This window comes from Ambystoma mexicanum, chromosome 10 (assembly GCF_040938575.1).
Source record: "Ambystoma mexicanum isolate Mex_15411 chromosome 10, UKY_AmexF1_1, whole genome shotgun sequence".
Classification (NCBI taxonomy): Eukaryota; Metazoa; Chordata; class Amphibia; order Caudata; family Ambystomatidae; genus Ambystoma; species Ambystoma mexicanum.
In genome coordinates, this window is record NC_090932.1 from 1,298,838,923 (window position 1) to 1,298,853,926 (window position 15,004).

At 47.8% G+C, this 15,004-nt stretch overlaps 1 protein-coding gene across 2 annotated transcripts in view; it reads right to left on the minus strand.

Moving 5' to 3' along the window:
* The window catches only part of CASTOR1 (cytosolic arginine sensor for mTORC1 subunit 1), a 407,094-nt gene that overhangs the window by 206,384 nt on the left and 185,706 nt on the right, over positions 1-15,004 (minus strand). For both annotated transcript variants that reach the window (XM_069619303.1, XM_069619304.1), the window contains exons 3-4: positions 1,626-1,819; positions 1,379-1,511 (exon numbers count right to left, since the gene is read on the minus strand). In XM_069619303.1, the coding sequence (XP_069475404.1) occupies positions 1,379-1,511; positions 1,626-1,819 (327 nt within the window). The remainder of the gene's footprint in view (positions 1-1,378; positions 1,512-1,625; positions 1,820-15,004) is intronic.

The following is a 15,004-nucleotide window of genomic DNA, read 5'->3' on the forward strand; positions in this document are numbered from 1 at the left end:
CCCCTGCGCCCATATCTGTGTCTGCCAGGTGCACTGTTACAGTGATAGAGTAGCATTGTTTTCAAAGTAACTAATTGCTTATTAGGCCATGTTCTACTGTGGATGACGAGCCCGACAGCACCAACGTGGGTGTTGACGGATCAATGGCCTAGCATCCCTATGGAGAGGGCTTCCTATGTATAGGGTCTCCAACCAGCCTTGCAGGTTTTCACTGTATGTAATGACGACATAGATGACGTCAGGTGCCCTTTTAGCTTACTGATAACACCTCTAATTTGGTAGAACGTTCGGCGGCAGAAGAGTTCTTGGTCGATACACTTCCTTTTGTAGGAATAAAAACTTGTTATCCTTGCAAGTGGTGTCTTGGGTCTTTTTCTCTAGCGGGTTGTATTATTTCTGGTGTGAGCGTGCAGGGGCTTGCCTTCACAGGCACACACTCATGAGATCACAAAACGTTCTTCCCTCACTGCATCCCTACCTCCCAGCGGTCACAGCATCAAGGTTCTGCTTTCCCCATTCTCTTATCTTCCCCTTCACTCGCCTTTCTTCCAGCAGACTATGGTCTAGATACCCTTGGCAAGGGCACAGTGCGTCATTCCACAGACAAATTTAGGCACGCTGGGACTACTACGGTGGGGATTTGGCATAATACAATTAATTCATCTTTTGTAATGCACTAATTACCGGGGACCAGTCTCTAGGCGCGGGACCGAGATTCAAACCTGCGTTATCTACGTTGTCTTGTTTCCAAGACAAACACGTTCCACCTGAGCTATCCTCCCAATCCTATAAAGGCTTGTTAACATAACGTAGAACTCTCAGCATTCTTTTGAACCCATGTGGTTCTTTACACTGCTGCACCATCTGAACACTAGAGAAGCACCTGGGCCCTTCCATCTTATTCCCTCATCCCAGCCCCCATGAGTGTATCCAACATTGTGGTTTCATTTCAAAGATGCGAGCCAATGCAGTACTACAAACCTAGAATTCCGGATGACTAGCATTTTGCTCCTTAAAATATTGGCTCAATCAGAATCTCCAATCTCCATGCAGGTCTCTTTGCAACTATGCAGAGCGGCCACTCCACTAACTTCCTTCCAGTTTCCTACAGCACATCCATTCCTCCAACAGCCTAGTACTCCTGCCCTGTGGCGCTGAAATCCCTGCAGTACCATCTACCTGGACTCCTTCAGCATCTTTAATCCTTCACCACCTTTAATCTGCATCATCACATGCCTAACAAACCTTAGCTTTACTTGCCTGAAGACCCAAAGCCTCCCGCTGGGCTCAAGTCAGTAACCTAGACTGAGCCTAAACAGAACTTGGCATAGTCCACTCGCGACCTGCCCCATTCAACTTCTATTTCCCAGACACTCACCTTGCTTGGGTTTTAGGAACCCGTTGCTAGCTTCTTCATGCATCACATGGATGAGTTCACCATTCACCTCCTGGTAAATATTGAACTCTGGTGCCAGAGTGTGGATCACAACAGATAGATCCTGCTCCCGGACCTAATGAGTGGAAAAGTAGAGAAAATTCACCAATAGATATTAAATTGTGCAGAAACTGACAAGATGGGCCCTCAACACCCATTTCCCTTCATTTCCAGTCCTGCGTGCCCTCACCAGAATATAGTCAGTCTGGTACGTGGACAGCATCAGCACTGAGACATTATGCTCTGCTAATGGAGCAATAACCGATTTGGCAATCTTGGTGACTCCAACAGGCTGAGCATCAGTTGTAGAGCAGCCATTGGTCAGCACGTTAAGGACCAGCCACGTGGCATCAACCGCTTGCAAGCAGTCAGAGGAGGGCAGCTCTGGAATGAAAGGAAAATACAGCAGTACAGTAAGACAAATTGAAAAAGACGAAAGGCAATCTGTACATCCTTATTTGAATTTCTATAGAGTTTTAAAACCAGGTATGAGGTAAAGTCAGCAATGGTCACTTGGAGAACACAACCATAAAAGGAGCAAAAGGCAGTCAGGGCAGAACTGGTGCAGCCAAAGGGGCTTGGTACAGGCATAGGGGAGAGGTGGAAGGCTTTTTTAGCAGGGGCACACAACGAGGAAGATCTTCACATCAGGCATCACACCTTGCAATTATATGACCCAGTGAGGGGAATGACAGCAGTGTGCAAGAGAAGCGTGTGGTGCACAAGTATGCAGCGGTCAACACTTCTCAGAAGCACACATAGGGCAACCAGAAATCTCAGTTTTGTGGGTAATCGCCCCAGTTTTCACTTGTACCCTTGCATAAGCAAGAGTATCACATTTGCTGGTTGCAAGAAAAGGCTTTAAAGAGAGATACTTGTGCAACCACCTGTGCAATAAACAGTGAGTGGGGTAAGGTAGAACTGCTTTGTAAGCCTTTTTTAGCAGGATCCACATACAAAAAAAAGCATACCATTATTGTAGTCATAGAATCCAATGGCTAAAACAAATTTGAGAGCCAAAAATTTGACGAGTGGAAGGTTATGAATGAATCTTAACCATGGCAGTGCTCTGGAAAACCTTTCAAACCATCAATCTTTAGACCCGCCATATGCAAATCTGCCTGGTTCTGCCACCAGTGAAAGCAGGCCAGCCTGAACTGCTAGGCTGCATCCCGTCAGCATGGAAACAGGAGGCTTGCAAGTGATTAAGATTGGTTCAACGTTACACCCATCACATCGGTTAGATATGAAACACATTTAAAAATCAGCAGAAAGCAGAACACGGTGCTGGAACTATGGAGGAAAGTGACGCTCTCTCCGATGGGTAGGATTGCCATGGTGAAGATGGTCCTCCTGCCCGATTACATGTCTTTTCACCGAATTTATTTAATCTAAGGAATTTTTCCTCGAATTTCTTTCACCGAAAAATGTTTCACCCAATGCAATTAATAACACAATTCACCGAAAACCTGTATACCAAATTATTATAATTTTCTTATTGGGGAAAAACCCTGTTTTCTGCCCCTAAATACTCCAACATTCCCAAAAAATTTTTATTGACATTTTTCTGTGAAAATACTGTATACCTCCTGCCCAGGATGCTTTATTACTATTCAAATGTGTACGAGGTGCCTTGTGGGCACTTTACAATGCTGCATAATAAAATCAGGGATTTCCTCTGGGTGGGTTCTAGGAGACCCATGTCACTAAAACACTATACATACCCTATGATAGTGTTGTGGGTTGCCCTCTGCTGCTGAAGCTTGGCAATACAATTTGGAAGGGTGCGCTGCAAAAGTTAGGTGTGAAGAATCCATACACCACTATATACCTCTGTCACAGTGTGCGCATGAGATGGATGCTAGCATGAGGCTCAGATTAAAATATTGGGAGGATTTTGTATTAGCTGGATGGGAAGGACGCATTTGAAGAAGGAAACGTATTATCGTTTAGTGACCTTAGTGATTGATACGACCTACCGAAGAGACAGTTCTTGACTTTGGCGGTCGTAACTTACCTGGCCATTAAGCAATGGTGGTCGTTGTCCTGGAACCAGAAACGGATTGGGTTATTGGCCAAGTTGTAAGACGTTGCAGAATATTCTGGGCGGTATCACACCTATAAAAGGACATTGTCCATTATACATAGTACGGGTGATCTTTCGTTTAGAGCAGCCTGGGAGGCAGAAACATTGCAATGGAGGATGCAACTTGGGATGGGGCACTTATATTCCTGTGTAAGGTCTCGAGAAAAGCTAGATTTAAGCGGATACAATATAACCTAGAGTATACCCCGACCCTTGCAAGGATGGCTAGAATGTTTCCAAACCACTCTTCCTGTCTTTATAGACACCTACAGGAAAATGCAGGGATGTTACATATGTTCTGGAGTTGTGCTGTGATGCAAACACTTTGGGCTGGGGTGCATAGTAAATTGCTTGAGTTGAAAATTGGGAATGATTTGTGTATGCCCCAGGACTGCCTACTGGGAACGTACCCTAGAAGAGGTTTAAAGGTCCTACGGCAAGGGCTAGTTTGTAGATTTGGCATTTGTGTTGGCAAAACAAAGGATTACTTAAACCTGGAAAAACAGGGCAGGCACGTATATTGAGAGGTGGATGGCGGACCTTTAAAAAGGTGGTCACTCGCCGGAATGTTGGTTTGGATGAGAGCCAGAGGAAGTGGATATAGCGGACGATAACCTAATGGTATGGAATTGTCTGTCGCTCTGTTATGCCGCAGATTATAAGCCTCCGTGAAGGGAATGGATGTAATGGGACAGAGAAAAAAATTAAAATGTTGTATTGTGTTTTAATAACAAATCTGATCTTTCAAGAGCCGCATTTAACAAAAATAATCGATGTAATATATACACACACTGTATCCATAATACTCTATATACTGTATTGGATATTTTTGTTAAATGCAGTTTGTGAAAGATCAGATTTTTTTATTAAAACACAATATTTAATTTATTTTTATTTGTTAATGCTCTGACGTGTTTTCAGTCATGTTTGGTTTAACAGAAAAAATAACCAAGTGGAAAGGGAAAATGAGGAGCACAAATTGTCCCTGGGCAAATGCTCAAAATTTCAGTGTAATTTGTTTATCATTTCTCTGTCCCATTACATCCATTCCCTTCACGGAGGTACATATGGGATACATTACTCACCGTAATCGTATTTCTGATGCTTTTATCTGCTTAGATTCACATGCTGTGCATAGGCTGACATCTATTGGAAGCTGCAGAGTATTACAGTTTGTTTTTTTCGAAACTCGAAAATGGGTGTCGACACAGGGCGTGCCAGTAATACTATCCCTAGTGTGACGTCCACTGTACCCATGATCCCTCACGTGTGTAGGACCCTTAGATTGTATTTTTTCTGACATGAGGTAGCATGAGGAGTAGCGCGAGTACAGATTATCCAAGCAGATAGATAGGAAGATAAGACTACAAGCATCCATGCGCCTGCTCTCAGAGGGAAGGAAGGGTGGATTGCATGTAAATCTAAGCAGATACAAGCATCAGAAATACGATTACGGTGGTAATGTATCCCTTCTGAGGCTTGTGGAATCTGCTTAGATCACATGCTGTGCATAGATTAGCGAGCAGTGTTAGAAGGAGGTGGGATGTGAGAAGGGTCCTGAGCAAACAGATGTCGTAGAACCGCTTGTCCCACTTGAGTATCTGTCTTGGAATGAGTGTCAATGCAGTAATGCTGAGTAAAAGTGTGAATAGAGCTCCAAGTAGCTGCTTTGCAAATGGTGTCAAGGGGTACATTTGCAATGAAAGCCAGAGTGGCCCCAATGCTTCTTGTAGAGTGGCCTCTTGGCGTAAAAGGCAGAGTCTTTTCAGAAAGGGAGTAACATAGTTGGATACAATTGACTATCCATTCGGAAATGGCACCTTTAGAGACGCAATCTCCTTCTCTTCCTGTAGCTACGGAGACAAACAGTTGGTCTGTTTTCCTTAGCGGTCTGGTCTTGTTTACATAGTAGAGGACCGCTCTTCGCACATCTAGAGTGTGTAGTTTCACCTCAGCAGAGCTTTTGGGTTCTTGGAAGAAGGCCAGATTCTCGATGGACTGGTTAACGTGGAATTTAGAAATAAACTTAGGTGAGAACCTAGGGTGTGTTCATAGAACCAGTTTATCCTTATGAAAAGTAAAGAAAGATCCTGCACTGACAGAGCCTGAATTTCACTGACCCTTCGAATGGATGTAATGGCTACTAAGAAGGCAGTTTTATAGGTCAGGTGTTTGAGTCTGGCTGGTGGGCCCATGAGCTTAGCAAGCACCACATTAAGGTCCCAACCAGGTGGTGGGTTTGAAATTGGAGGGTGGAGTCTCTTTACCCCTTCCATGAAGGCTTTAACCACTGGTACTTTCCACCACGAAACCTTGTTGTGGGAAGTGGTGTAGGCTGAAAGTGCTGCCAGATGTACCTTTAGTGAGTTAAATACTAGGCCTGCATCCAGCAGGTGGAGCATGTAAGTGACAATATTGGAAGGAGTGCAATCAACTGGGTTGATTTGCTTATTCTGGCAACAGATAACAAATCTATTCCATTTATCAAAGTAACAGTGCCTCGTGTTAGGTTTCCTAGATTCCTTTAGGATGTCCATACATCTCTGTGGTAAGTTGAGATGTCCAAACTCTATGATTTCAGGAGCTATGCTGCCAGGTTCATTGAGCTGGGTTGAGGATGCACTGTTTGACCTTGGTGCTGGGACAGTAGATTGTACCAGCACGTGAGTCTGATGGGTTCGCACACTGCTAGTATGCGTAGGTGTGGGAACCACGGTTGCCTCGCCCACATGGGAGCAACTAGGATGAGCGTCATTGATTCCCTGTGCATATTGTTGACCACCTTCCTCATGAGAGGGGTTGGTGGAAAAGCGTAGGCAAGCATCCCTGACCAGTTCATCCACAGGGCATTCCCCTTGGAGTCTGGCTGGGGGAACTTGGATGCGAATCCTGGGCATTGCCTGTTTTCGCTTGTGGCGAATAGGTCTGTAGTGGGGAAACCCACTGTGAAAAGATGTCTTCTACGGCTTCTCCGAGTAGACACCATTTGTGTTCTCTTGGGAGGGGATTTCTGCTCAAAGTGTCCGCTAGCGAATTGAGATCCCCTGGAACATGTTGAGATGACAGGTAAACGTTCCGTCTGAGTGCCCATTTCCAGATTTTCTGGGCAAGCTTGGACAGATTTGGCGAACCAGTCCCTCCCCGTTTGTTTAGGTAAAACATCGCTGTTGTGCTGTCTGTCAGGATCTGTACTGACCAGTTCAACAGGTGGGGCTCGAACGCTTGAAGCGCTCCGAATACTGCCAGAAGCTCTAGCAGATTGATAGGATTCTTGGCCACTGTGTGGGACCAGAGACCCTGAGCTGTGTGGTGAAGGAGGTGTGCTCCCCACCCTGACAGGGATGCGTCCATAATGACTACAGCCTGTACCTCTGGATCGTAAAAGGGTTTCCCCTTTGACAGGTTATCTCTTGTCCATCAGTGAAGACTTTGTACAAGTGTTGGCGAAACGACCACTAGATCGTCCCACTGACCACTTGCCTGAGACCACTGTTTCGCCAACCATTCTTGCACGAATCGCATGCGCGCGTCGGGGACCAGGTAAATACATGACGCCATCATGCCTAGCAAATGCATCGCTTTGCGCACCCTTATCTGGCGACTGGGCTGATAGAGGAATTTGCAGTAGTAGATTCCGAATTCTTTCCTCCGATGGAAAGGCCAACCCCTCTTGAGTGTTTAGGACAGCTCCTAGGAACTGTTGGAGGTGCTTGGCACCAGGCTTGATTTTTTTCTCGTTTATGGAGAAACCCAATTCGAAGAGGAGGTTGATCATTCTTTGAATGTTTGATCTGTAAATTACTGGGGTGTCCCCCGTGATGAGCCAGTCATCCAGGTAAGGGTACACTGGGATTGCCTCCCTGCATAGGTGTGCCGCCGCCACCGTCAGTACATTGGGGAATACCTTTGGAGCCAAGGCTATACCGAAGGGCAGCCCCTTGAACTGGTAGTGCGGACTGTCCAACTTGAAGCGCAAGAATGTTCGAGCGCAAGAATCTTCTGTGCGCTGGGAACATGGAAATATGAAAATAGGCATCTTTCATGTCCAATGTTGCCATGTAATCCCCTTTTTTACGAGGGGGATTACCTCTTGGAGAGTAGTCATGCGAAACTTTTGGGGCTTGACATAGTTGTTTGCAGGGCGTAAGTCTAATACTGGGCGCATTGTCAGATTTTTTTTGGCACAAGGAAGGAAGTTGAATAAATACCCTTGTTTACCTGGTTGCCCAGGACGAGTTCTATCGCGTCCTTTGCTAGAAGATTGACGATCTCCTCGAGGAGGATCTTCTGGTGGTCTGAGGAATGTATCTTTTGACGTGGAGAGTGGTTTCGGGGACGGTCGAGTAATTCTATGCAGTATCCTGCGGACACTGTGGACAGCACACTTCTGTCTGATGTGATCCCTTCCCATGCTTGGGTGAAGTTGGTAATGCATCCCCCTAATGGGGATGCGTGAGAAGCGACCCTTAACACGGCGTCACTGTTTTGCGGGAGGCGTGCCGCCTCTGCTAGGGCTGCCTCTGCCCTTACCACAGCCCCTCTTGTTTCATCTGCTGCAATTCTGGGTAGACTGCTGGTTGTTACCCCATGAAGTACTCTGCCCCTGTGAATAGTTGGAGCCTCTCTGTGAATTTTGGCCGCGTGGGCGATGGAAATTACTATTGCCTCTTTGATTAGGGGGCCTGTTGGTCAACTGTCCCAGGGATTTCAGAGTCTCATACTCATCTTTGGCATTTTTTAATGTGTCCTCTACCGCTTTGCCAAACAGTAAATTAGGCTCCACCGGCATGTCGATTATGGATGCTTGTGTCTCGGGTTTAAACCCCGACTGTCTTAACCAAGCATGCCTCTTAATGACAGTGCTCTCTGCTATTAGCCTGCCGGCGTTACCTGCGGTATCAAAGGTTGCCTTAAGGATGCAACCAGACACGGCTCTCCCCTCCGACGCAACCTGGGCCAACTGGCCCTTTAAGGGTTCCGGTGCAGAGTCGATGAGGGCAGCCACTTGCTGCCACTGGTGGCAGTTGTAAATAGCCAGCAGAGTGGTGGAGTTGGCAATCCTTGCCTGGTAAGCGGAAGTGGAGGCCACCTTCCTTCCCAACCCGTAGATTTTCCTCTCTCTCCTTGTTGGGGGGGAAGCGCCTCCGATGATGATGATGATGGAGGCGTTCCCGCCCTCTTCCGGGTATTAGTAACTACCAGGGAGTCTGGCTTCAGTTGCCCCCTTATGTAAAGCGGGTCTGATTGGGCTGCCCTGAACAATTTCTCGACTATGGGGTTTACCGCCTTGGTGAGGTTAGGAGTGAGAAGGGAAGGGTCAATTCTCCGTTGGATGGCCTTGAGAATTGGAATGGCTTGGGCCATGGGTTTCTTTTCTCCCACTAGTTCCTCAGCAAAGTCCCTCTCCTCCTGTGCTTCCCGAGTGTCTATGCGGAAGTGCTCTGCCACTCTAATCAAGACCTCATTTAGGAGGGGCTGGTTGACGACTGGAGAGTCGGTAACTTGTGGTTCTTTGCCTACAGGGGAGTCTATTCTGTAGACTTCTGGGTCATCTTCATCTTCATCTTGGTCTTCGTCGTCCCCATAATAGTCCCCCCCAGGTTGTTCGTCCAACGTTACCAAGTCTGGATCCTCATCCTGTAGTGGATCCTCACTATACTGGGTGTAAGGCTGGATGTAAAAAGGGCCTGAAGACAGACCTTGCGTTGGAGTCTCAAACTGAAGTTTCTTACCAGGGGGGGCTGCAGGTCCCTAGATCCTGAGGGAGTAGCACCGTCAGGGGTATAGGTGAGGAAGTGTTCTGGGTTCTTGGAGTAGAAGTCAGCCAGGGAAGACATTCTCGTCATAACCCTCTCTATGTCTTCACTGCTCCATTTTCCGGAGCAGGGAATGACAATTCCGTGAGAGGGTTCCCCTTCTATTCCAATATCGTGAGGAGTAGGCGGAACCATTTTGGACTTAGGGGCAGGGACAGAGGTCTTGGATTTTTGCTTATCTGAAGACCATTGGCTGTCCTTAAGTGTTTGTGGTGCAGAAGAAGAAAGAGAGACGGCTTCTTCTGCTGTTTACCCCCTTGCCCATGAGTAGAAGAGTGTTTCCCTGGTGTTTTCATCTTCTCTGAGCTATCCGACGCCTGGCATCGAGATTCAAGGGGTACTGTCTATTACTTGAGAGTGTGCACGTCAGGACTCAGAGGCAGACACCAAATGGGCTACCGGAGCCGACCTATGGTGTGCGGGCTGGGGGTGGAGGTCAGATTTGTCTTCTGACGAGCATATCTCCATGACTTTGGTGAGTGAGGCACCTTTGGCAACTGTGAACGGCTGCCTGGTGTCGTGCGGCGATCTTGACCGAGAACGCCCAGAGGACACCGATTCGGTGGACCGCTCTCTGCGTGCCTCTTTCCGAGAACTCGACACGTGCGTTGAGTCTCGGTTGGACTTTGAGTGTTTAGGTGTAGAAGTGGTGTGGGTAGCACTTGTGTCGCCGGGTGTGTTCCCCATAACTGCCCTGCAGGACAGCCTTCCGAGGTCGAGGACTTGCGCTTGGGCGTCTTACGACGCCTCGTTGCCCTCACCGTCCGAAAGTACGGCGTTGCTGCCATCACTGAAGGTGCCCTCTGCTTCCATGGCCTCGCGTTGCCTGGCGTGGTGGGCCCAACGTTTGGTCGAGCGGTCCTTAAGTGTCTTAGCCTTGAACCGGCTACACGCTCTGCAGTTCGCCTCAGGGTGGTCCCTCGGCAAGCACAGATTACAGGTGGCGTGTTTGTCAACCCAAGGATACTTGCGGTTGCACTTGGGGCAGAATTTGAAAGGGATACCCTTCATACGCACCCTGTGGCAGCGGGCTAGTGTGTGTAGGAAAATATATATGAGTGTACGACAATGCATTATTTACCGTAAAAGCATTTCTGATGGTTGTATCTGCTTAGATTCACATGCTGTGCATAGTCCGACATCCAGTGGTCACTGCAGAGTATAGTGACGTGCAGTGTACCCACAATCCCTCACGCGTCAAGGTCCCTCTGTTTGTATTTTTTCTGCCCTGAGGGAGCCTCAGACACGAGTGAGTATAGAAAAGAGAGAGATAAAAGGATGTCTATGTTCCTTCCATCCGAGCGGGGAGGAAGAGTGGGCGCATGTGAATCTAAGCAGATACAACCATCAGAAGAACAAGTTACTTTCTTACCTGGTAACGTTCTTTCGATGGGATGGTCCGACGACGTATTCCATATCTATGACAGGTAATGTCCACAGCTGTGCTGCTTCGGAAAATCTTTGGCGTCTGCGTCCTGCATCGATGACGTCGATGCGCCGTCCCCGAGGACCTCCTCCGACGGCCGACGTCACCCGAAGTGATAAGTAGGACGCACAACGCCCATAGCCTCAGTTATAGTTTTTTTCCCCCAGAACGTGTGCCACCAGTTTTCTGCCAGTCAGACACACAAGGCCTTGCGGAACGCAAGCTGCAATCACAAAAGAAATTCTGCAACGGGAAAGGCAGGGAGGGAGCGATATGGAATATGTCGTGGGACCATCCCATCGAAAGAACGTTTCCAGGTAAGAAAGTAACTTGTTCTTCGAGGGGATTGGGTCCTCCGATGTATTCGATATCTATGACAGACTCCCAAAACAGTACCAAGCAAGGAGGTGGGAAAGAATTTAGAATACAAATTTAGCATGCCCAATCAAATTGCGGAATAGAGAACTGCCTTGGCAAAGGCCAGATCTTGCCCTCTGATGGAGTCGAGGGAGTAGTGACGTACAAAAGTATGTACTGAAGCCCAGGTGGCTGCATCACAGATGTGACGAATAGGAACTCCCCTCTGCAGGGCAGTAGACGCAGCCACTCCCTTGGTAGAATGGGCCCGCAAGCCAGCCAGAGGATCCTTACCCGCCAAGCGGTAACACTCGGAGATAGCTAAAATAATCCAACGAGACAAAGTCTGTTTCGTCACAGCTTGTCCCAAACGCTTTCCAGCGTAACCAATGAAAAGTTGATCGTCCACTCTGACCCGGGACATGCGCGAAATATAAAAGCTCAACGCTCTCCTAGGATCAAGCCTATGGAGCCTCTCCTCTTCCTTACCAGGATGTGGAGGAGGATAGAACGCCGAAGAACAACCTTCTGGCTCAAATGAAATTCGGAAACCACCTTTAGAAGAAAAGAAGGACGAACTCTAAGGACAACCCTGCCCTTATGAAACACAGTGAAGGGTGGCTTAACTGAAAGTGCCTGTAACTCACTCTGCGAGCGGAAGTAACCGCAACCAAAAGAACAAGTTACTCCTTACCTGGTAACGTTATTTCGATGGGATGTTCCTCCGACGTATTCCTTATCTATGATATTTGTATCTCCAGCTTGCTGGCCTCGGAAAAAATGTTTTCCCAGTAGAGGGCGATGTGCGTCGACGTCCTTCGAGTAGGTGTTCGACAGCCACCGTATCGACGCCGACGTCATCATCATCATGCCTATAAATGGCCACGCGCAGCGTCCGTTGCTCAGTTCCGTTTTGTAGAGTAAGGTAGTTATTGCATGAATGGTTACTACCCTTGAAGGAGCGTAAGCTGCAACCACAAGGGAAAAGTTACTGCGGGGATGGATGGGAGGGGCGATAAGGAATACGTCGGAGGAACATCCCATCGAAAGAACGTTACCAGGTAAGGAGTAACTTGTTCTTCGAAGGGATTGTGTCCTCTGACGTATTCCTTATCTATGATAGACTCCCATAGCAGTGGTATGTGATTGGAGGCGGGAGTAAGAGATGCCATATTACTCTTTAAGAATGAACAGAATGTAACACAGCTTTGCCAAATCTAGTCTCTTGACTAGAGGAGGAATCCAGGCTATAAAATTTGGTAAAGGTATGTGCGGACGACCATGTGGCAGCCGCACATATGTCTCAAATTGGTACCCCTCTGAAGAGCTGAGGAGGCTGCGATAACCCTGGTCCAATGAGCCCTTAGATTTTGAGGGGGCTCTTTCCCTGCCAGTTTGTAGCATTCCAGAATGGCTAAAATAATCCATCTGGAGATGGTTTGTTTGGTTATTGGTAATCCCAACTTATGTCCTGCGTAACCTACAAAGAGTTGGTCCGCTTGTCTAATTTTAGCAAGTCTACTGATATAAAAACTCAAGGCTCGCTTAGGGTCCAGCCTGTGTAGTCTCTCTTCCTCTTTCCCCGGATGGGGAGGAGGATAGAATGAAGGTAAAGTAATCTTCTGAGTAATGTGAAATTCAGAACCTACCTTTGGGAGGAAGTTAGGCTTCACCTGTAGAACGACTTTGTCCTTGTGAAAAATTGTATGAGGAGGTTTACAAGATAGGGCTTGTATCTCGCTAACCCTTCTAGCAGATGTTAATGCTACCAATGAAACAGTTTTGAGGGTGAGAAACTTCAATGAACAAGAGTGGAGTGGTTCAAATGGAGCACCCTTTAGGAAGTTTAAAACTAGATTTAAGTCCCATAAGGGAACTTGGAATGGTCTTGGAGGGTAAACATTAGTTAGACCTTTCAGGTATTGTATTACCAATGGAATTTTGAAATATGAAGGCTCCTCTGCAGTGCGCTTAAAGATCGATAGCGCTGTGAGATAGCCCTTAATAGTGCCAACTTGAAGGCCTGAATTTGCCAAATAAAGTAAGAAGGAGAACACCGCAGGTGTACCACATGAAAAGGGTTTGATATTCTTTTCTCTGCACCAGCTGCAAAATTTATTCCAACGGCAGCGGTATAGAGTTTTAGTTGCTGGCCTTCTGGCCGAAAGCAACACCTCCATGACGTAATCTGGAAGGTCCCAATCCTTGTACCTCAACCTTTCAGATACCAAGCGTGAAGGTTGAGGGTCTTGATGGCTGGATGGAGAACCTGACCTCCCTTCTGCGAGAGAAGATCCTCTCTGTACGGTAGACGAATTGGAGGGTGGATGGACATGTCCAGAAGGTCCGGGTACCACGTTCTCCTGGCCCAATCCGGGGCAATTAGGATCATGGTCTTCCAAAACCTTCTCAACCTCCTGATCATTTGAGGAATGACAGGGACCGTAGGAAACGCGTACAGAAGTGGGAACTCCCAGTCCACTATGAACGCGTCTCTGAGCTCCACTCGGGGGAAATTCCCTTGAGCAAAATCTGTCGCACTTCCTGTTGATACTGGTGGCAAACAGATCCACTTGAGGGGTTCCCCAAAGGGCGAAGATCTCTTGAAGGACTTCCTGAGCTATCTCTCACTCGTGGGAGACTGTGTTCTGCCTGCTCACAGCGTCCGCTGTCAAGTTCTTCTCTCCGGCTAAGTGAATTGCTGATAGAGAGATTCCTTCCTGAATTGCCCAAAACCAGAGATGCATCGCCTCTCTGCACAGTGGCAGTGACCCTACGCCTCCTATTTTGTTGAGGTAGTGCATGGCCACTGTATTGTTCGTCATTATCAGGACGTTTCTCCCCCTTACAGACGGCAGAAAAGCCTTCAGTCCCAGTCTGATGGCTCTCAGCTCCAACAGGTTGATGTGTAGTCTGGACTCCGATGGAGACCAACGACTGCTGATGGTCAAGTTGGCATGGGCTTCCCACCCTGTGAGTGAGGCATCCGTGACTACTGTTATCTCCGGCCATGGTTGCCAAAACAGTTCTCCTTTCAGAATGTTCTCCCGACAGGCCCACCACTGAAGGTCTCGAGCCAGTCTGACCGGAATCTGAAGGAGATCTGTCATCCTCCCTGAGAATTGTGACCACTGAGTCCTCAGTGCACATTGAAGGGATCTCATTCTCAGGCGAGCCTCTGGCACAAGGGATATGCAGGATGCCATGAGGCCTAGCAACCTCAAAAAGTCGTAGGCTGGGAGACGTTGGGCATTTTGAAACCTGGTGACCATCTGCAGAATATCTTGAGCCCTCACCTCTGGTGGCGAGGCTTTTCCCAGGGACGTGTCCAGGACTGCTCCAATGAACTGGAGTCTCTGTGATGGTATCATCTGTGACTTCTTTAAATTGAGGGAGAAGCCCAGCTTGTGAAGGAAGTGGCAGACATAATCTAGTTGGATCCGAGCTTGTTCCGAAGAAACTGCTCTGATCAACCAATCGTCCAGGTAGGGGTAGACGTGAAACCCTTCCCTCCTTAGACTTGCAGCCACAACCGACATTAGCTTGGTGAAGACCCTCGGGCGGAGGTCAGCCCAAATGGCAGAACTCGAAATTGATGAGAGTTGCCAATTGCGAACCTCAGGTACTTCCTGTGCTTGGGATGGATTGGCACATGGAAATAAGCATCCTGAAGGTGCAGAGATACCAACCAGTCCTGAAGCCGGAGGACCTGAAGGATCTGAGAGAGAGTTACCATCTTGAACTTGTCCTTCCTGAGGAACTTGTTCAATTCTCGTAAGTCCAGGATGGGTCTCAGTCCTCCGTCTTTCTTTGGTATGAGAAAGTAGGGGGGAGTACCAGCCCTTGTTCCTGTCCGCTACAGGTACCGGTTCTATGGCACCTTT